This window comes from Uncinocarpus reesii, genomic scaffold (assembly GCF_000003515.1).
Source record: "Uncinocarpus reesii 1704 scaffold_1 genomic scaffold, whole genome shotgun sequence".
Classification (NCBI taxonomy): domain Eukaryota; kingdom Fungi; phylum Ascomycota; class Eurotiomycetes; order Onygenales; family Onygenaceae; genus Uncinocarpus; species Uncinocarpus reesii.
The window spans coordinates 6929977-6948571 of record NW_003052500.1 but is presented as its reverse complement, the minus strand read 5'-3'; the positions used below and the strand labels follow the sequence as shown (position 1 = coordinate 6948571).

General features: G+C 49.7%; 7 protein-coding genes across 7 annotated transcripts in view; 3 read left to right on the top strand and 4 right to left on the bottom strand.

Moving 5' to 3' along the window:
• Positions 1-453: 453 nt before the first annotated feature.
• Positions 454-2149, top strand: UREG_02617 (uncharacterized protein; the record flags this gene model as incomplete). Its single annotated transcript, XM_002543055.1, has 2 exons — positions 454-671; positions 868-2149. 2 exons carry the CDS (start codon positions 454-456, stop codon positions 2147-2149), a joined length of 1500 nt encoding a protein of 499 aa, XP_002543101.1.
• Positions 2150-3140: 991 nt separating this feature from the next.
• UREG_02616 (uncharacterized protein) lies at positions 3141-3560 on the top strand (the record flags this gene model as incomplete). Its single annotated transcript, XM_002543054.1, has 3 exons — positions 3141-3188; positions 3261-3329; positions 3399-3560. The coding sequence occupies 3 exons, from the start codon at positions 3141-3143 to the stop codon at positions 3558-3560; spliced, it is 279 nt and encodes a 92-aa protein (XP_002543100.1).
• A 664-nt stretch (positions 3561-4224) lies between these two features.
• Positions 4225-5218, bottom strand: UREG_02615 (xanthine phosphoribosyltransferase 1; the record flags this gene model as incomplete). The annotated part of the gene is made up of 5 exons (XM_002543053.1): positions 4225-4276; positions 4353-4465; positions 4550-4859; positions 4960-5015; positions 5186-5218. 5 exons carry the CDS (start codon positions 5216-5218, stop codon positions 4225-4227), a joined length of 564 nt encoding a protein of 187 aa, XP_002543099.1.
• Positions 5219-6065: 847 nt separating this feature from the next.
• UREG_02614 (uncharacterized protein) lies at positions 6066-6653 on the bottom strand (the record flags this gene model as incomplete). The annotated part of the gene is made up of 1 exon (XM_002543052.1): positions 6066-6653. One exon carries the CDS (start codon positions 6651-6653, stop codon positions 6066-6068), a length of 588 nt encoding a protein of 195 aa, XP_002543098.1.
• A 621-nt stretch (positions 6654-7274) lies between these two features.
• UREG_02613 (uncharacterized protein) lies at positions 7275-9929 on the bottom strand (the record flags this gene model as incomplete). Its single annotated transcript, XM_002543051.1, has 5 exons — positions 7275-8073; positions 8632-8890; positions 8977-9222; positions 9246-9332; positions 9404-9929. The coding sequence occupies 5 exons, from the start codon at positions 9927-9929 to the stop codon at positions 7275-7277; spliced, it is 1917 nt and encodes a 638-aa protein (XP_002543097.1).
• Positions 9930-11689: 1760 nt separating this feature from the next.
• On the bottom strand, positions 11690-14383 carry UREG_02612 (uncharacterized protein; the record flags this gene model as incomplete). Its single annotated transcript, XM_002543050.1, has 6 exons — positions 11690-11998; positions 12709-13569; positions 13685-13767; positions 13807-13957; positions 14018-14180; positions 14307-14383. 6 exons carry the CDS (start codon positions 14381-14383, stop codon positions 11690-11692), a joined length of 1644 nt encoding a protein of 547 aa, XP_002543096.1.
• A 597-nt stretch (positions 14384-14980) lies between these two features.
• The window catches only part of UREG_02611 (uncharacterized protein), a gene marked incomplete at both ends in the record, with an annotated part of 3986 nt that continues 371 nt past the window's right edge, over positions 14981-18595 (top strand). Inside the window, 9 exons of the mRNA XM_002543049.1 lie at positions 14981-15067; positions 15287-15580; positions 15769-16003; positions 16049-16249; positions 16955-17309; positions 17419-17609; positions 17669-18012; positions 18068-18137; positions 18196-18587. Coding sequence (XP_002543095.1) covers positions 14981-15067; positions 15287-15580; positions 15769-16003; positions 16049-16249; positions 16955-17309; positions 17419-17609; positions 17669-18012; positions 18068-18137; positions 18196-18587 — 2169 coding nt within the window. The remainder of the gene's footprint in view (positions 15068-15286; positions 15581-15768; positions 16004-16048; positions 16250-16954; positions 17310-17418; positions 17610-17668; positions 18013-18067; positions 18138-18195; positions 18588-18595) is intronic.

The window sequence follows — 18595 nt, the reverse complement described above, 5'->3', positions numbered from 1 at the left end:
CCCATATCTCTATTCTTGGCCAAGGTGGAGTTTGAGCGCAAACATCGCCATTCTCGAAATCGTAACCGGTCTGCAAGCTCCTTTCGAGAAACCTCAACTAGTCAGCCAATACGGGAACAGTACCACGGAAACACGGCAGCCCACGCCCCCTCCCCCAGAACCCCTTCCCCCAGGCGTGGCAAACCCGGTAGTTACTAAACGTTTCAGGCCCCCCCCCGTATTCTCGGCAATCCGTCCAGCGACATCGGAATCCGTAAAAAAGACCCCCTCAAATCGGTGAACCGACGGGCAGAGCGAGAAAGTGGTCCATACGAGATTTGGGGTTCCAAAACCTGGGGACACTGTCGCATGCGCTTTGGGCAAACTATCTCGTGCTAGCTTCGTTCGTGCAATTTCGATTAATCCCGTGTTTGGAGGGAGCAAGGAAGCTGGAGAACACAGTAAGGACTCGCGATGAAGGTTGGCCATCGAACAGTCACAGATCACTACTCTTCTACCGGATGGAAAAAGCATTCGCCCTTTGCGGCTAACAAACAGTTGAATAATAACCAAACGATTCCTTTGACCTCGTTGAGCGCTGCATACACATCCATGACAGCACGGAAGATCAACCTCCGTGTACATAGATCCCGTGCCCTTTACCCCATAGATTCCGGCTCTCGATCCACGGAGTGTGAGATCCCTTCATTGTTTCGCTATGCCGGCATAGAATGAATATGAGAAGTATATGAACCCTAGACCAAGGACGGCTGGCCGCCTCTAGCGCTGCCACTGTTGTTGTGAAGGCGTGGCAGTCAGGCCCTCGTATAGTTGGCTGTTGTCTGGGTTAACCTATTATTTTCTAAAATGATACCAACATTGATTCAGCCCGTCCTTTCGGCTATTCCAGCAGCCATCAACGCCGACATCGAATTTCGTACTTCTGCGAGCAGACGACACAGTCCTCTCATCAAGACGCGATGCAGAAGACGAGCTGCGATCGCTATCAAGATGGCGTGTCACCGAAGCCACTCGCGCGCAGTATGGCAGAGCACAAGGCATCGAGTTCACCTCTCCGCACGTCCGAATGACTGGAGAGAATTCTTCGCTGAAGTTCCCGTGCGCCGTGCAGTCGTACTGGGCGATGTTGCGAGTCTTGGGACACAATCTCGGTATGCAGGTACTAGGTGATATGCCGTCCTTCACCCGAAATGCCCGTTTATGGAGGATATCTCTCGACCGAATTCGAGATGTCATTCATTCCAAGCCGCCACCAACGGAGTACGTCGTATACGAAGAGGAAGCAGAAGATGACAGCATCATCGGTCGATATATCTGGATAGATTCTCCTGGCTGGGGAAAATCAAAGGTCTTCTGCGAGTCCGCAGGAGCCGGGCCGCAGCATATTCTATTTCTCCACACAGCCGGCGCGGATTCCCGCCAGTTTCATCCCCTGATGAATAACCGCCAATTGCAACGGCGCTGCACAATGTTCGCTTTCGATCTCCCAGGCCACGGACGCTCATATCCGGGCTCGAAAACTCACCCTGAGGGATTTGTCAACGACGAAGAGCAGTACGTTGGTGCCATCAAGCAAGTCATCGACAAACTCAAGCTTCACCGTCCCATAGTCTCCGGAGCCAGTATGGGTGGACAGGTGTGCTTAGCAGTGGCCCTACACGCCAAAGAACTAGGAGTCAGCGGTGTTATCCCATGTGAGGCCTGCGACCATCTTCCTCTCACTCAGCCCATATATCACTTACCTGGAGACCAAAATGAGACGATCCTCAATGCCGAAAGGGTTTGCGGGATGATCTCTCCAACTGCCCCAACCTCTAACAAGAAACTTATCTGGTGGACCTACTCGTCGCAAGGCACGCAGATGTTCCATGGTGACCTGAAATTCTATTTCCAAGGTTGGGACGGACGGGAACGGATGCATCTCATTGACACTAAAACTTGTCCGGTCTACATGCTTACCGGCGAGTACGATTATTCATGTACTCCCCAGATGAGCCAGGAGACTGCGAAGAAAATCCCAGGCGCCAAGTTTGAAGTTATGAAAGATTTAGGACACTTTCCGATGTCGGAAAACCCCACAATCTTTTTGAAGTATTTCGTTCAGGGGCTTGAGTATATTAGCAGTGTCTGCAAGTCGCCTGTAATATAATATCGGACATTCTCCGTATTCATTGGCAGCTTGTTGCTTCCATGAACAGTTTGGTCCCTTTGCTTTGCCCGTGTGCATATTTAATTGAGTTTCGGCATTTCGGTAAAACCTCGAAAAGATGAGGAGCCAGGCTTGAAAGGCGAGTTTAGGAGAAGATCAGAAAGTCGGCACATTTCCTGTGCTCAGCCATATTCTAGATTTATTAGTTAGTCTCTCGGATACAGTAGAACGACCACCAGTGATCCAAAGGTTACATGGTGCCCGCACTCCGATGCTTCGGCGTCGGGTCCAGCCCACCGAAATTTCCATTTATCAAGACTGAAGCATAACTAATGCTTTTTATGTCCAATAGATGCGCGGGCGATGGCTAACTTAACCCAAGGAGAGTTGGTGAGATGAACGTGCCAAGTCATCAAATCCTCTTAACATCAGCGCCCGTTGGTTTCGAGGCACGTCTGAAATATTAGATGTTCTCAGGACTTAATAGAGTCCGGATCCGGCGGTATATCCTGCGTCTAGACTGTCTGATGCTATGAGCGACTTGCCTGGTCTGCATCGGCATAGAGGAACTGGGGAGTAGATAATGGGGTAAAAGCCTTTTTTTCAGACCATGGGATTCGACACAGAATCCGCCTAGACTCCAGCTGTTCACGTTAGGCAAAGGGTATTAATCCATTTGTTGTCTGTGTGAAGAATGAATTGCAAGTGGAAGCACTTATTAAGGGGAAGGTGAACAGGTGCATCATGTGACCGGGTGGTTAACTAGCAATCGTCTGATAATCAACACAGCAGCAGAGCGTCGTCAACGCAATTGTTCCAGTGGCAGCCCAAAGGCGTTCAACGCTCACTCATTATATATAACTACAAATAACTCTCAGCTGCTGCCTTTCTGCTATACAACGCTTTGCTCAGATTCTCCCTGTCGCATTTCCATCTCTCTGTAAACCGCCCCCCTTTCTCACAAACCATCCCCGACTCGAAGATCCGCAAAATGACGCGAGCGCAACAATCGCTTTCCATCATCCTCCTCGTCACATCGGTAAAGCTGAATCCCAATCTCCCCAAGACGCGCCTAATCAAACGATGCTAACCCCCCATTGTGCTCGCACAGCTCTACCTCGCTCTTTATCTCGGCCTCGTTCCTCTGAACGGCGTGGTCCAAGCACAACTCATTCCATACGTACGCATTGTTCTTAACCCCCCTCGTTCAATTCGCGATACCTTTTTAAATACTAAATCCGAATGGTAGCTTCCTGCATACGCGATCATGGCTCTTGGCTCATATTTACTCTTCCGGCTCGGTTGGGGCGTGTTTAGCTTCAACGACGTGCCGCACGCGCACAAGTCTTTGCAGGAGGAAATAGTTACTGCGAGGAATCAATTACGGGCCGCAAAGGTGGATGTCGATTGAAACGACGTACGCGTCTACCTTTGGAAATCCCCTCTATGGATTGGCGGGCGTAACTTTTTTTTTGAGGGGGGCATGGGATTAAATGGATACTTCAGACTGTCGATATTTCCAACCGGGATGAGAGTGTCGGCGCTCAGGTTCCGTTCTCCATGTTGCTTATTGCAATAGAAGGCTTTACGTATGGCGGCATTGGAGGTTGTGGAGCTTTCAGGGATTCATTGGTTGGTTCATATAATTTTACACATCATGTATAGAATAAAATCACATACCTAATGTTAGAACAGTCAAGCTTCCGGTTGTGTGCACAATCTGGCATCACAATTGTTAAACTTCTTTGGACGAAAGCAAGCTGATGCAGTTCTAGATCTTCTATCCACAGGAACATACAATAGTAACCTCATAGAATTACTCTATTAGAATTCTTTTTCGTCTCTTCTTTCACTATGGCTAGATTTGACCGAAGCTGCTTGTAGAAATCAAGATTCAGGTCCTGCAGCCAGGTCTCAGCAAGGGTGTACCCAAGCCCTGTCAATCCACAGACTTACATATGTCCTATCCCTGTTCATTCTTTGAACTTTATGTTCTTTGAGGTGCGGAATATCTTCAAAAGGAAAATCTAAAAAAAAAAAAAAATCGAGCACGGAACTTTCGTCCGTTGTATAGATCATGACACCAATGGATTTTCTGCAGCAAGTCTGTCGTGCTCGTCGATGTCCCTATACATACACCCGTATTAGTGAATCGAACTTCACAGACTAGGGTATACATCACTGATAGTGTGATCAAACGTACTTGGCTTCCCATGGATAACAGATCCAAACGTCTTCGGTGGTAACAGCGGCAAGATATCGGTCGTCTTCCAGCATTTCTGAAGGCAGTTTTCCCTTTTTCTCCTTGTTTTTGTTCTAAAGGACAATAAATCAGCACCATACCTGAGGCGTTAAAGATGGATATACACCATCCGAATATCGCAACATGGGATGACTCACATGAAGCACAAATATCGAAAATGTGGTTTTCTCTGCTTGGCGACCGAGCTGTTGTTGAGCAAGTTCCACATCTTTCTCGAGTTCCCTGACAGCATACTCCAAGGTTGTGCGCGTATCATCCACTTCGTCAACGATTAAGACATTTTTGCCAATCAAATTCGCCATTTCAAGCGAGCTCATGTCCAGCCACTGAGTCCTTGTGACCTTGGTTCCTGGCGCTTCGATATCGCCTTTGCCCAAATCTTCGTAGAGGGAAAGCCCAATGGCTTGGATTGGAATATTTGGTGCGCCGGGCCGCTTAAGGAAGGATCTGCGAATTCCATCTTGTTAACGCTACTTGCAAATCGCGTGAGGTCTTCTCGATAAGTCGGGATACGAATCTTAAGGGTTGGACCCCGGTTGCAACGCACCTCAGCATTCTCGCTGGTACATATCCTCCTCCTCCGATAGCAATCATGAGATTTGGCTGGAATTTATTCAGGATTCTGTCAGCAGACTGCTGGCATAGTTTATGCACCTGGAGGTATCAACAAGCATTATTAGCACGATATGCTATTCAAGTAGAGAACGACCACGCCGCCCATAGACATATCGCAGGGCTAGGAGTCGTTATAACAGTATACTCCTTCGGCATACCTGGTTATACGTAACGTAGACTTTTTCAGGCATCTTGTGGTTGGTATCGGAGCTCTAATCCTTCTGAGTTGTAAGAGGTTGAGCTTCAAAGCTTGCCGGAATAAAAGACTAAATAATCCGTTCGTAACCCAGACGTTAGACAGTTTGCGATCCGCGAGCTATCGCTCCCTTTCGTCTAATGGTGGGGGGTTGGAGGGGCTTACAAGGCTTTGAGCTGGAGAGCTTGCAGAGATAAAACGCCACCAAGCCGCCGGGTAGAATAATATGCTTTGCAGTAGAAAGAGGACAGGTTTCTATTCAGCAAGAAGAAGCGATGAAAAGAGAAAAAGGGCGTCCGGACAGTGCAGGCAAAGCTGTCGGCAGCAACCGCGCAGAGAAACTTTGGACTGCGGGAACACAGCGCCAAGCCATGCCTCGATAAGGGCAAAGCCCTAGTCTGTGCTGATTGGTGGACAGAAGCGCCATGAGCCGCTTGAGCCGCGCGGGTCGGGCAGGTGACAAACACGACAAACACCAAAGGCGCACGGAATTCGAGGCGAGGAGACGGCAATCCAGTCTACATATTCATAGATTTCTGATTGACAATTCAGGGATTTCTCTGACTAGGAGTCATGTTTACGACAACGATGAGGTTTTATGACCCAGGTGTCGGTACCAGAGATTAACTGTGGGCAGGCAGAACCAGTATCTGCAGCAGCTGAAGTACAATCGTGCCACGAATCGATGGACAGTTGTTTATATTTCCTTTTAACCATTGCAGGCATTAATTTAATCAATGTGGAAGCTGGGTAACCTCTCGTTACGGATATGCGCAGCCCAGCACCAATAGTCAGTCGTGCAAACCAGCATACAGAGCCGAAGCGATCTCCGAAGAATCCAATCAATGGCACAGCCGTGATTTGACGACAGGGCGTGGCTGCTCGTTAATGGAGGCCCCATGCATATGCTGATTCCCGATTGCCATACACTCCTGTCCCAGCTCAAGATGACTGTTGCAGTGAATGATCCCATGGTCGATCAACTTCTGCGCAACCTCCAACAACCACACCCTGCAGGTAACGCCAGGAATCGAATTGACATTTGCATCATACGATCGTATGATCTGGTCCAGTTCGCCATGCTTCGTTTCTGGCACGGTTGCGATTTCGATGAGAACGCAGAGAAAATTGGCTCCGAAAATACCGTTTGTCGGCTCGTGGTCGACAATCCATCCGCTCCCCAGGTTCCGAATGTGATACTTGGTTCCTCCCAGGGGGCGTGAGTGGAAGTAATAAGCCCAGTGAAAATCGTTGGCCACGGGCGGGTCGGACCGGATCCAAAGGCCAATGTATAGGCTATTCAACGGAAGGGCAGCCAGAGCTTCTTTTTGCATTCGTTCGACCGCAACCGCTCGTTCTTTGGCCGAGCCTTGCGATTTGACATGGGGCGAATTACCGGAAGACATCAATGGCGGGCTAGTTGCGGACATTGTGTGGGCGAGAAACAAAATGCTTTAAAAAGGAAGAGTCCGATGAGACGCGACTTGTCGATTCGAAAACATTCCCGTAGCGGTTTGGAGAGACGGCTTCACTGTATCATCATCTCGATTGCATGGAATCACGGGGATCAGGCAACCACCGACCTCCAAAATACATTGTTGAATCTACTTCAAACCCCCAGTCAACTCAATGCGCCAGATGCTCCTAATATGTAGGAGAATATCACACAGGCCAATGCCCTGGTTTTAGTTAACTACAAAACCGGCCACTAAGGAATCGGATTGCTCTCGACTTCAGTACTCCGTAGATGTAACATTATATACAATTACAACATTTTTCACCCAAGTTATATTGCATACAAAGGTTGCGGCAAACACTTGATTCAATAAACAAGCGTTACGGGGCAGGAGGGACAAGAATGTGTAAACTCCGTAAGTGGCGTGGCTAGGGGTTCAAGCCTCCATAAGCTTGTGTACGGAATGCCAACCTCGAAGTACGAATTTGCTATCCAACTCCACATATGTGGCTACTCCGGAATCCTCTAAGACTGCCCTCTGACATTCCGCAGCACTTCAGCAATAAGAGACTCTAGGAAGCCCTTCTGATTCCCATTACCAACGGTCACCCATCAATAAATTCATCTGTTCATTGATCGCATGATGGGCTTCCTCCCGGCGGAAAGCATCAGGCCAACCGTATTGCCGATAAAGCTGCCTGAGATACTGGATATCTAGGTCGGTTGCCCACGTCTCTGTCTGGGCACCGACTTCGTCCTCGCTGATTTCGTCGGTTCGTTCGTCCACCTCATCCGCCTCGATAGTCTCCCTACCGTCCAGAGGAATGAGCGTTAGGCTGCGATGCTTCTCCTTGAGGTCGTTAAAGAAAGTCCGGACATCAACTGGATCAAGCTGGTCGGACCGGACCCTGTGCTCGGTGATCTCACCAGCCATCGTGTCGAGGAAGAGAGTGCGGCCAAAGGATTCATGACCCTCCGCGATGCAGAAGATGTGAATTGGATCGGCCTCGCCTTCAGTGGACCACCACTCCATACCCTCCTCGCGGTAGTCTGGTTGAGTAAAGTGAACCGGATCCAAGGAAGTATAGTCGATCAATTCCGATTTATAATGTATCGCTGCGCGGCTATTGAAGTACGGTAGACGTCGTAGGACCTCAATGGCGTGGTCGCTCTTCCAGTCTCCGCATATTTCGGGAGTGAAGTTTGGCCAACCTTCGGAGGGGGCGATTTTAAGATCCGCTGGGTTGTAATGCAGTGTTGTGAGAGAGGTATAGAAGTCTAGGAAGATTTCAGCCAGTTCGGCGGGCGTATACTTTGGAGTGGGAGAACCAGGCCTGCTTGACACGACTGAGTCTGAATCCGAGTCTGCGGGAGTGGACGACAGCACTCGAGAGCTAGAAGCAGGTTTACGGGTGGAAATTACCATCTTCAAGGGTTTTGGAACAAGCGGTGGCCGAGTGGCCTGAGTCAAGGTGGTTTGATAGAAGAGACAAAACTCCCGAGGGACGGGAGTGAGTTTTTAACAATCCAGGTCCAAGGGTTCCTTGGCATCAATAGTGAGAACCGCCCTAGGCAACCATTAGGTTGGAGATTGAGAATCGGATGTTAGTTGGCAATAAATCAATCGCAAGGCAAAGAGCGCTAGGCATCCAGATGACAGCTTAGAATGTGAAGGTCAACTCATTTGCTAGTATTAGTATATAAACTTCGGAGGCTTGGAGTTTCTTGGGTTTCGGGAATGCGAGATCAGGCACCTCGAGGTGACGGAGATCTCTTGATGGATTAAATATTTGTATACGAGTTGGTGCCTATTACTCCGTAGATTCCTAGCCTCTTGGAAGAATTAGAGTGTCATCCACAAAAGCTACAAAATTATAGAACGCGTATTATCCATTATTTTTCGGTAAACCCCCCAGCAGCGAGTGATAACGGCGTATAAAACGCCAGGTTACCTATCGGGGCCCCTCGCATCAGTGTAATTTGGGGCCCGCCACCCTGATCTTGGAGTGAGGCTTTCCATCGAGGATGAGATTTCCATCGTTCCGTGCCGAGGGTTGCTTCGAGAAGTATACGATTTAAGAGGAATGGTCGGGGCGTTGGAGACGGGCCGCCGAGATGCGCTTTCTCCCGTGCCCTTGGTTGGATCATGATCGGTAGCTCTAGAGGTTTTGCGCAAGAAACGAAACGTGGGAAGACATCCAACAATGATGGCTGAAGGACGACGTTAGCGTCGACGTCCATTGCGCAAGGGAAGCAGTACAGGAACAATGGGCATAAATTTATAGCACGCCACATACCGGTAGTAGCTTCAACTGTCCCCCAGAGTGCGATCCATTGGATATTCGGCGAAGTGATCCCAGTAGTCGAGTTGATTTGGACAAGACGAAGTATTGCCGTGATCATACATAGAATACCGACGGAAAACATTGCACTGGCAGCAAATTTTCGTTGACGAGAGATACGTAAGTTCCAAATGAGCCGTAGCGGGAGTATCATAACTACGGTAACGGGATAAGCAACTCTCTCCCCCTTCGTCGCAAGTGCTATAGGGGAAAGTGAAACTCACTCAATATGTCAGTGGACAAGTCCGACGCGAATGCACCCAATAGGCTTATATTGCGTGTCAAATTATCTGTCGGCGACTGGCAATACTCTAACAAGACGATAAGCAATTCTCGCCAGGAAACATGCGCCGGATAAGGAAATCCGCCAGCTTGGACGTACTTTTATGGATCCCGCTGATCCTCGCAGGCCCACCGCAAGCCATTATCGTGCTGAGAAAGCAAAATAGATAGGTAATGATGGTATAGGCCAGGACCACAGTCCACCAAAACAGCTGGGCCGGCAATCCCTTCATCAATTGTCGGAAGAAGAGGAGCAGTGATAATTTGATCGACCAAAGCGTAGAGAAGAACACAATGGTTCCCGTAATCGTAAGGACCGTTGTCTTCTGCCTGTCTTGCGCCATGGTTGGATAAGGCGGAGCGTTTCCCAATACAACACGACCGACTCGATAGACCAGCGGTTGTATATGCAGTAGCATGATCTCAAATGTAAGAAAGAGGGCATATCCCAACACGATAAAGATAACCTCCAGTTCTTTCAGCCTGTTGTGTCTCCATCGAAGGTACGCAGTTGGGATAAGAAAGACCGAGCCCACGACCGTCAAAGCAACGACAACGGCATAGAGATCATGCTCAGCAATAAATACTTGTTGAGAGGGCTCGACATGTTGTTTCGGGTCGACCATCCTTCTGCTACGCGCAGAGAAACGTGTAGGACGCAATTCTCAGTGCCTCGACGACGGAAGATGGTTGACAGATGTCACGTAAAACATTCCCTTTCACCAACTCGCAGCCCTGGAAACGATGAGTACCCTTTTCCGCCAGAAGGACATGCTGTCAACAAAGGTCAAGCTTCAAGTGCAAAGAATGCGCTTCCTGGGATGGAGGATGGGGAAGTCTGGGCGTTTTGATGCTTGAATCATGGCTTTCAAGCGCCGCAGCCCTTGTATATCCGGGATGGAATCTTTTAAGTGCAGAGCCAACCGATGAAGGACGGCCTGAAATCTAAAAGCAATGCCTGCTAACAGGGGTCGTGTCTGTTGGAGGCCGAGCCATCTATCTTGAGACTGCGTTTGATTCGCTCACTGCTGGCAAGGGGATGGAAACTCGTTCGCACTAACTACCGGCTGCGGGCCGCAACAGCCGTGATTGGCAAAGCGCGATTCAAGGCGAGAAAAGCACGCTTGAAGTCGTTGGCTGGAACTTATCAAGTCAGGCAGGTCGGGACGTCTTCTCGTCTCAAAAAGCGCACCGGGACGAGGAAGATATGCTGGGAAGAACAGACAAGAAGCCGAGGCGGACGCGCTAAGAGAGCCAACAGCTCGCTTGTTACCCTGTCTGTTTGTGCCCGGGGCCCGGGGGACGGGTTGTTAACTTGTTGCCAGTTGGTGGCTTTTCTTTTTTTTTTTTGGCGGTCACTGGTCAACAAACCGAAATCGCACTTTTCAAGAAATTGGTGATCTCAGCCTTCCGCTCCATATGTTTCAGATGCCGGCCATAGTTAGCTCTCCAGGGGAATCCCTGCCGTGTCTCCTCATGCAACCCGATCCTGATTTAACCCCAAGGGTGTTCTTCTGTTGGAAGAAGGCAAGAAAAAGCGCGAAAAAAGCAACGCTGTCAATCATTGAGAGTGCCAACAACACACATTGAACCAGCATCAAGGCTGGCACAAGACTGTCCCTGGATCTCCCCGATGAGGTTTTGTCGAGGGGTTTTCACTCCTGAATTTTGACTCTGAAGCACCATGATTATTGTACGAAAATGATACCCTCTCTGGACCTGGAGCTTGCAGGGCACGTTGCTCGCTGAGAAGTTTCTCCGAGGCGGCTGTTCGCTTTCTGTATGCAGGCATGAGCTGTAGATGAGATATGGAACTACAGTTCCAGTTCTGAGAGAATAAGTTTCGTGGAAAGATGCCCTCTTGAGGCTTGCGTTACAACTTGCTCTCCGAAACACACAATGCTTTTGAACCCGATACCAGTGGCAATCACGACACAATCCGTCAGGGCTCAAGTTTGTTCTGAGAACTGGATCGACGGAACTGCTGTATTTAAAGCTCTGCAATTGAGCTCACTGGTATAATGCTTCCTCGAAATTTTATTCTTGTCAGAAGTGTGGATTATTGGCCAGCCCATCAGCGCAACTGGAGATCAGGAAAGGAGCTTCACAGCAGCCTATATATGGATTTTTCAAATTCAAAACCCCCAGTTACAGGGGGCGTGAGATGCCGGCCTCGAGAATCAAGGTCGCCTTGGTTTCTCGCACCCATTTTCTCTGTATGGCTCTTTTCTGTTAAATATAGCCGTTAGCGCTGGACCCCCAATTTCAATCCATAATGTATGCTGGCTAACTGGGAGACACAATATATCGATAGTACGGGTATCACCCCAGTTTGTGAGACTGCGCATTCTACATATCGCCCAGAGAGGGCATATACATCTTAACGTCACGAACTTCTGCGGGTATTTGGTTGGAAGAATCTGGGGCCTCCGTTCATGTTATGGATACGGCTTCCTTTGAGGTTTTGGAGTTGTACGAGGTAGGAGTTGACGACATAGCAAGCTTTTACTCGTGGGTCAGTTTTTTCCCATACTTTGTCAAGGGGTTCTCCGGGAACGGGTTCCACAACGAGCTCATACATGCCCTGGTCGGCTTCCCTCTTGTGATAGACTTTAAGACCTGGAACAGTGGTGTTGGTGGCAATAGAGCGCACGGCTGCAGCCTCTTCTAGATCAGCAACAAGCTTTTGAGGACTCTGCGCTCGTTAAGAGGGATAACCTTGGATAGGCGAGGGACATGTATAGCACTTGCCCATTGCCCTCGACAGTACATATAAGTTATCATGTCTGAATCGATCATCGGCTTCCGTTATCCATTTTTGTGTATGAATACCACTGAAGCCGTCGAGCAACTAGACCATATAGTCAGGATGAGTGGCGGCTCTGAAGCTGTAGACTCAATAGAGAATAGAAATCTAGCCTTCGTTCTGTGTCGAGCACTATAGTAGCCAAAGAGATCGTTGCTCATCGCACAAATTCTAGCCGTTCCTGTAAAGTATGGCCAATATAGCCATCTCCACAGGCCAATCAAGGAGTGTCTTCCGTTTGTTCACCGTGCTGCAGGAATCAACACTTCGAGAAAGGAATTAATGCTGTTCACCAGGATTAGATACACACTAAGTTCTTGATTGATCTCAGTTTGCCTGCCATTCTAGACGACGAGGCGAATGTAGAGACGATTAAAAGAAAGAAAGTGGGATGCAAGCGGTAGTATATACGTAGCCAAATGGGTGATCCCATTTAGCTACATATGCCTCTAGCTACTCAGCCCGTGCTGAATTGGTACTCGTCGCGTCAGGATATTAACAGGCGAATAGATATCCCACCCTGCGGTTCTGGTTGCACTGGAATCTCGTTAGGAAAGGATTTCTCCAGCCATCCGTTCGTCCTCGTCGAAGCACCACACCTGGATGCCCTCTCCACACATGGCACCAAAGAATATATCGTCCCCAAAGCAATTTCGCATGGATAAGCACTCATACACCTTGCCTTCCTTTATAATGGTTTGGTTAAATGCTGTTTTAGATGGCCAGAACATGTCATCACTTCCGTAGTCAAGAATATCTGGGGCGCAACTATCTTCACAATTGTTCATACAGTATACCAAGTGGTCGTGTAGGACGGCCCCTCTCCCCAGTCTTTGGAATCGATCAAACGCTGGTCTGTCGTATAGTCTAGCAATTGGTTTGCCCAGGGACTTGCTGTAGGTTATAAAGACGAAGGTTGCGATTTTCTCGCCGTAGTACAAGTATAGGATAACGCCTTGCATGCCGTCTAGATATACATGCGGGGAGGTGGGGAAAGTGGTACACGGCCTAGGGGAAGAGCACAGGACATATGGACGGCGGTCGGGGCCACTCTCATCGATGGAATAAGTCGAGACGATCAATTCCGAGAGATTAGAGCCTTCATTGAAGTCATCGAGAATTTCCACTTTTCCATATACGTTCTTCCAATGCAATGCGTTCAATATCCGCTGTTGTGAGTCCAGAAATATATGGAACGGTTCCGGCTCAAATTTTATCTCCCGGGATGCGCTGGACTGAAAGTCCCAAACGATCACCGAGCGCGATTCCGCCATGCATACAGCAATAGTTTTGCCATCAACAGAGATGCCGTTCCGGATATATCCCTCAAATCTCTTGTAGTTGGCTGAAGGCAAACGGAACATTTTTGCTTCCCCTGATTGATAATCCCAAACTCGACAGCAGCTAACAAAGTCAGATTCAAGATGGCAATGGAGAGGCAATGCCACGAAGTACGCACCCTTGAAAAGTGAAGGCGGCCAAAATGCTGTTAGACACCCGAACACAAGCAATGCTTTGCCGATTGGTGGAAATAAACGACTTCAATGTTCCAGTTCGTATGCAAAGGAGACGCACCATTGAGATATCATCGGAAGCGCGCCATGCGAGCATTCCGTCCAAGTAGGATATCAGATCCGGGCCATCGCCAAAGCCAATGTCTGAAGAATAGGGATAAAGGGCCTTACTGACTGGCCTACCTATTCGTTGGGCCGCTGCACGCTTGGTTCGCTTCAGGAAATCCGTTTCCCATCCTTTAGTCGTGGTGATGAGGGTCCCATGCCTGAAGGAGCGGAAACTGCTGCTGCACACTGCTGCTGATGAAAATATTTCATTCCACCGGCATGAAACCTGAGTAGCCGGGACATCAGAAAAGAGACCCCATGTAACTAGTCGGTTCCCTGAACATACCCGTCTCAACCGGACTGTTTCCAGTGGCTCTATGTAACTTGCTATTTGTGCAACCAGTTCGATTGGAAGCTGTGCAAGGACATCAAAATATAATCTTTTGTGAAGCAAATTCAGCATCTCGTGGCATTCATCATGCTTGAACTCCGTCGCCAAAGCACGGCATCTGCAAAGTTTATTAGCACTGTCCGCCTGGGTCGTGCAGACCTTTGGGCGTCAATCTTCGAGAAGAAAAGGAATCTTGTCCTCGAAATGACCCCGAAGATCCCAAGATGGTGATTACGGGACATACACATCTCTCCGCGCTTCAGCGGTCAAGGCCCGGAAGGCGTCGAGGAGACTTGCGGCATTCGAGAGAGATTGGTCCATGATTGACGCCCTTTTCCGTTCGGACTAGGCGCCGTTGTTATACGAGAAATCTCTTAGCAGCGTTACACAGGAAGCGTGATACAGATTCTTCTAGTAAAGACGATCAGTGGTCGGGTGCCAGCCTCGCAGGAGAGGCGCCCGTACCTGGGCAAGCCTCCAGGGAAACAAAGGCCAGAACAAATGCTCGAACAAAGCGATCATGCATTCATTACTCCGAGAGGGAGTGGATGCAGGCCTGTGCAACCTGGAGATGGCATTGATTTGAGGACGGGCCGCAGCAGCACAGGTGAATGAATTGTGTGGGGAGAGAATGGAAGATGCTTTGATTTTCGAGGAAAAAGCAAAGAAGCCAAAGCTAAGCCACGCATGAACTGGATTAAAATTTATAACCTTCCTGAAGACTTCTACGGAGTGATACTCTTGAACTGAATGGCAGTGTTTAGGCGTGAATTAGTTACTCAAGCAGCTGTTGAGAAAGACTGGCATTATTCGGGGGTCTTTTACGCTTCCTCCATACCGAGGGATCAAATTAGCCAGGAATAACCTAGCTGCCAGCTATGTTTCGAAATCCTGTGTATTTCCTGTCAAATATGCAGCATGTCGTCGTGGGAAAGCTTGGAGAATACTACGACGGCTCCACTTGATTCGTTTAACCTCGAGACGGTTGTGGCATTCGGGGAATCCGTAACAGTTGCAAAGATCTTGATACAAACCTATCAAGGATGAGGTTGTCACGTTCGAGAGCTCAGCTCGAAGCGTGTTCCTCAAGACACAGGTATCCGAGGAGTTCCTGCAATTTCTCCCGGTGTAGTCCAACTGCTCCGGTTATCATGTTGACATGGTGAAACTTCCTCATCCCGTTGTCAAATCCCGAGAATGAAGGCCTGAGAGCTGTTTCGGGAGGAGTGCATCGCAACGTCGGTCGAGCACGGTGGTGTTCCTCCTCGTGGACCGGTAACTGTCAGTCTCAGCACGGTGCCGAGAGCCTGGCCTTATGACCCCAATTATACGGAGCCCGAAACCAGGGGTTCTCATAGATCTGCGAACCTGGAAGACGGTCGCAACCGGTTGGTAGGCGATAGTTATTATCAAGGAGCGGAGGCCCGGGAAAGAGGCGTTCGACATGACCTGCAGGTTGCAAGGGATCTCCACAGCCATGCATGTCCTGCAGCAATGGTGGATGGAGATGTGCTTCGTGTGTGTCCCCTCGAGATCGGTGGTGACATGGAGATGTTGCAGTCCTAAAAAGAACATGTAGACCCGTCAGCACGATGAGTGGGAAGATCAAATCGACGACAGGAAGGTTACAGATCTTCCCGTCTCTGCTCGTCAGTTATTAGTAGGCCCGTTAGTTAGCTAGTCGCTCGGCTCAACGCCCTTGACAGCTCTCAAGCGACGAACTAACCGCCATCTCTCGACCTCTCCTCTCCCTCTGCAGCGAACGACCAGGACAGTCGAACAGAAAACATCGCCAATATCAATCCTGCGCCGTGAGAAGCAATCACTCCGTTGACCCGTCCCTCGACCTGACGGCGAATTGGGGCTCTTTTGCTTTTTCTGGGGCCAGAAATAGCTCGCGCAGTGTCTGCTCAGCCTTTCCAGTTCATCCTCGTAAAAGAAGTAAGTCATGATGCTCCCGTCTCCAATCACGCCTCTGGTCTGCAGCTTGTCGTCCTGCGAGCATCCGGTCGGGTAACCGCTGCAAGCACGGCTCCAACGAAGCTGCTGCTCGCCTGCGGTCGAGTGTTCTTCTGCAGGTCCTCCCGGGCTTGTTGGTCGTCTTCCGCGAACCTCCACACCTCACCTCTTCGCCTGCTCCATCCCCAGACATCGTTCAACCTCTCTCCGCCTCTTCCTCCCGCAGATGTCCTATTCGCCCCTCGAGCAACACCTGGAATCAAGCCTACTGCCCTGAAAAAATGCTTTTTTAATCGCATCACGTTTTGTACTACTCAGATTCCCTTGCCTACTCCCCGTCCCCATTCGCTTGGCTTCACTCGCAGCTCATTGACCCTTCTTGAGTAATCGTCATTGTTAACAGATCCATCCTTGATGTGACAGTACAGCACAGAATCCGTCTCTCACGCGACCTGCGCTTCATTCCTTCGACTTTCGCCCCTGTCGTGGCCGGTTTTCTGGAGACTTTCAACGTTCTTCCACGGTTGGCCTGAAGGTTCCCCAGGGCTGATAACGCGCGATCGGCTCGCCTGCACGCTGACCACTTCGTTTTCACTCCCGAGAACTCGACGAGCTTTGGATCAAATCATGGTCACAGCCTTTGCCCCTACGAACGGTTAATCGCCAATGTACCGACGCTCGCTCATCATCCCAAGCGTTTTGTGGGTCTAGTTCCCCAGTGCCACATCCCCACTCGAGCGGGCGCAACATCCAGCTCTCGAGCAACAGCGCTGGCTTGACGCTGCGATCGAGGCCGCTGTGACTGCCTGAGTCTTTGTCTACAGTTCTCACTTGCGCTAATTGGCTAAATTCGACTTGTCTCTTCTCCGATCGTTCCGCTTCTCTATCCAGCTTGCTTTTCCGGCGGTTTTGGTCTCGCCCCATACTCTACAGGTTCGGCTTATTACGCTGCGATGAATCGAGTCCTTGAACCACCTTCGAGAAACCCTTTCACAAGGCCGGTGGAGATGTCGACAGAACCCAGAACCATCCCTGTCCTTTCCGCGTCCATTTCGCCCTCCGATCCGGGCCCCGGTGACCCCATGGACGTTAGCCCGCCCGCTTCCGCCACCATGGGGCCGCCGTCCCAAAGCAGTCCTGAAATCGACCATGGGCCGGGGAGTCATACCAATGGGAATACAGGGGACTCTGCCTCGTCACAGAACCCTGCTGGGCAACCGACCGGCGCTGCAGCAGCCGCACAACAGCCAAAGGTTGTACAAACGGCTTTCATACACAAGCTCTACAGGTAAAATGCACCGATAGTGGAGGCAAATTTCCGTCCAAGAAAAGTAGCTGACACAGCTTGACAGTATGCTACAAGATCAGAGCATTCAGCATCTGATATCCTGGTCTAGCTCAAACGAGAGTTTCGTCATGTCCCCGTCGTCGGACTTCTCAAAGGTTCTTGCGTATGTGACCCTCCTAGATCCTTCAGAATCCAATGGACCAATAGTGCTGAAGCATTCCGCTCATACTAGTCAATATTTCAAACACACCAATATTTCTTCCTTCGTTAGGCAGTTGAACATGTATGGGTTTCACAAAGGTATGTCCAGTCATCTAATTTATCAAGCTAGGTGGTCCTCCTCTAACGTACTTACCAAGTGAGTGATGTTTTCCATACTGGATCGCCAGATTCACCGATGTGGGAGTTTCGACATGGAAATGGAAATTTCAGAAAGGGGGACCTCTCGGGTCTACGCGAAATCAAAAGGCGTGCGTCAAGGCATGCACTGATACATCGCGATTCATTTTCAACACACAAGAACAACAATGCCTCCCAGCCGGGAACTCCCGCGGAAGCTGTTCCAGAGGCTCCAGATAGAATGGCCAATCTTGAACATTCCCTTTATGAAGTTCACTCACGCTTGTCTCGTATGGAAGATCAGCACGCTTTATTGAGCTCAAGATGTCAGGCGCTTACGGAGAGCTTGATCCGCTGCCATCAGGTATTCAATCGCGATTAGCACCAGTTTTGAGTAAGACTCTAACCTATGTTCCCAGTGGGCGAACTCTATGTCCCATTTCATCACGTCACTTGTCCCTGACTCAGACAATGTCATTCATCGAGAAGGTAAGTTGGGCCTCTTTCCAACCCATCGTCTGGACTATGGTTAACAGTTTTACCGAAGCTGTCAATATGCAGCGAGAAGTGGCTCGACAGCTTGATGTTGTTCGGGCGCTAGAATTGCCCAACGATATGTATATGCCGGGACAACAACCTTATTTCGCAAATTTGACCGTCGATACTGGTCCTCCTCTATCGCCTCGCCAAGTCGCGCAAGATTCTCGGAGAACTTCAATAGCTCGCCCGCCTATGCCCCCTCATATTTCTATCTCTCCTCATCGCTACGGGTCCATGGGCGGTCCAAATAACGCTCCTAACTATAACAGACCCCAAGCCGCTCCCCAGCCTCCTCCACCGCATCCACCCCATCCATTATCCGTTTCTTCACCACCTGGCGCAAACCTGGGAAGGCGCCATACTTCGGCAGATATTCGACAACTTGCTTGGCCACATCTGGTCCCTTC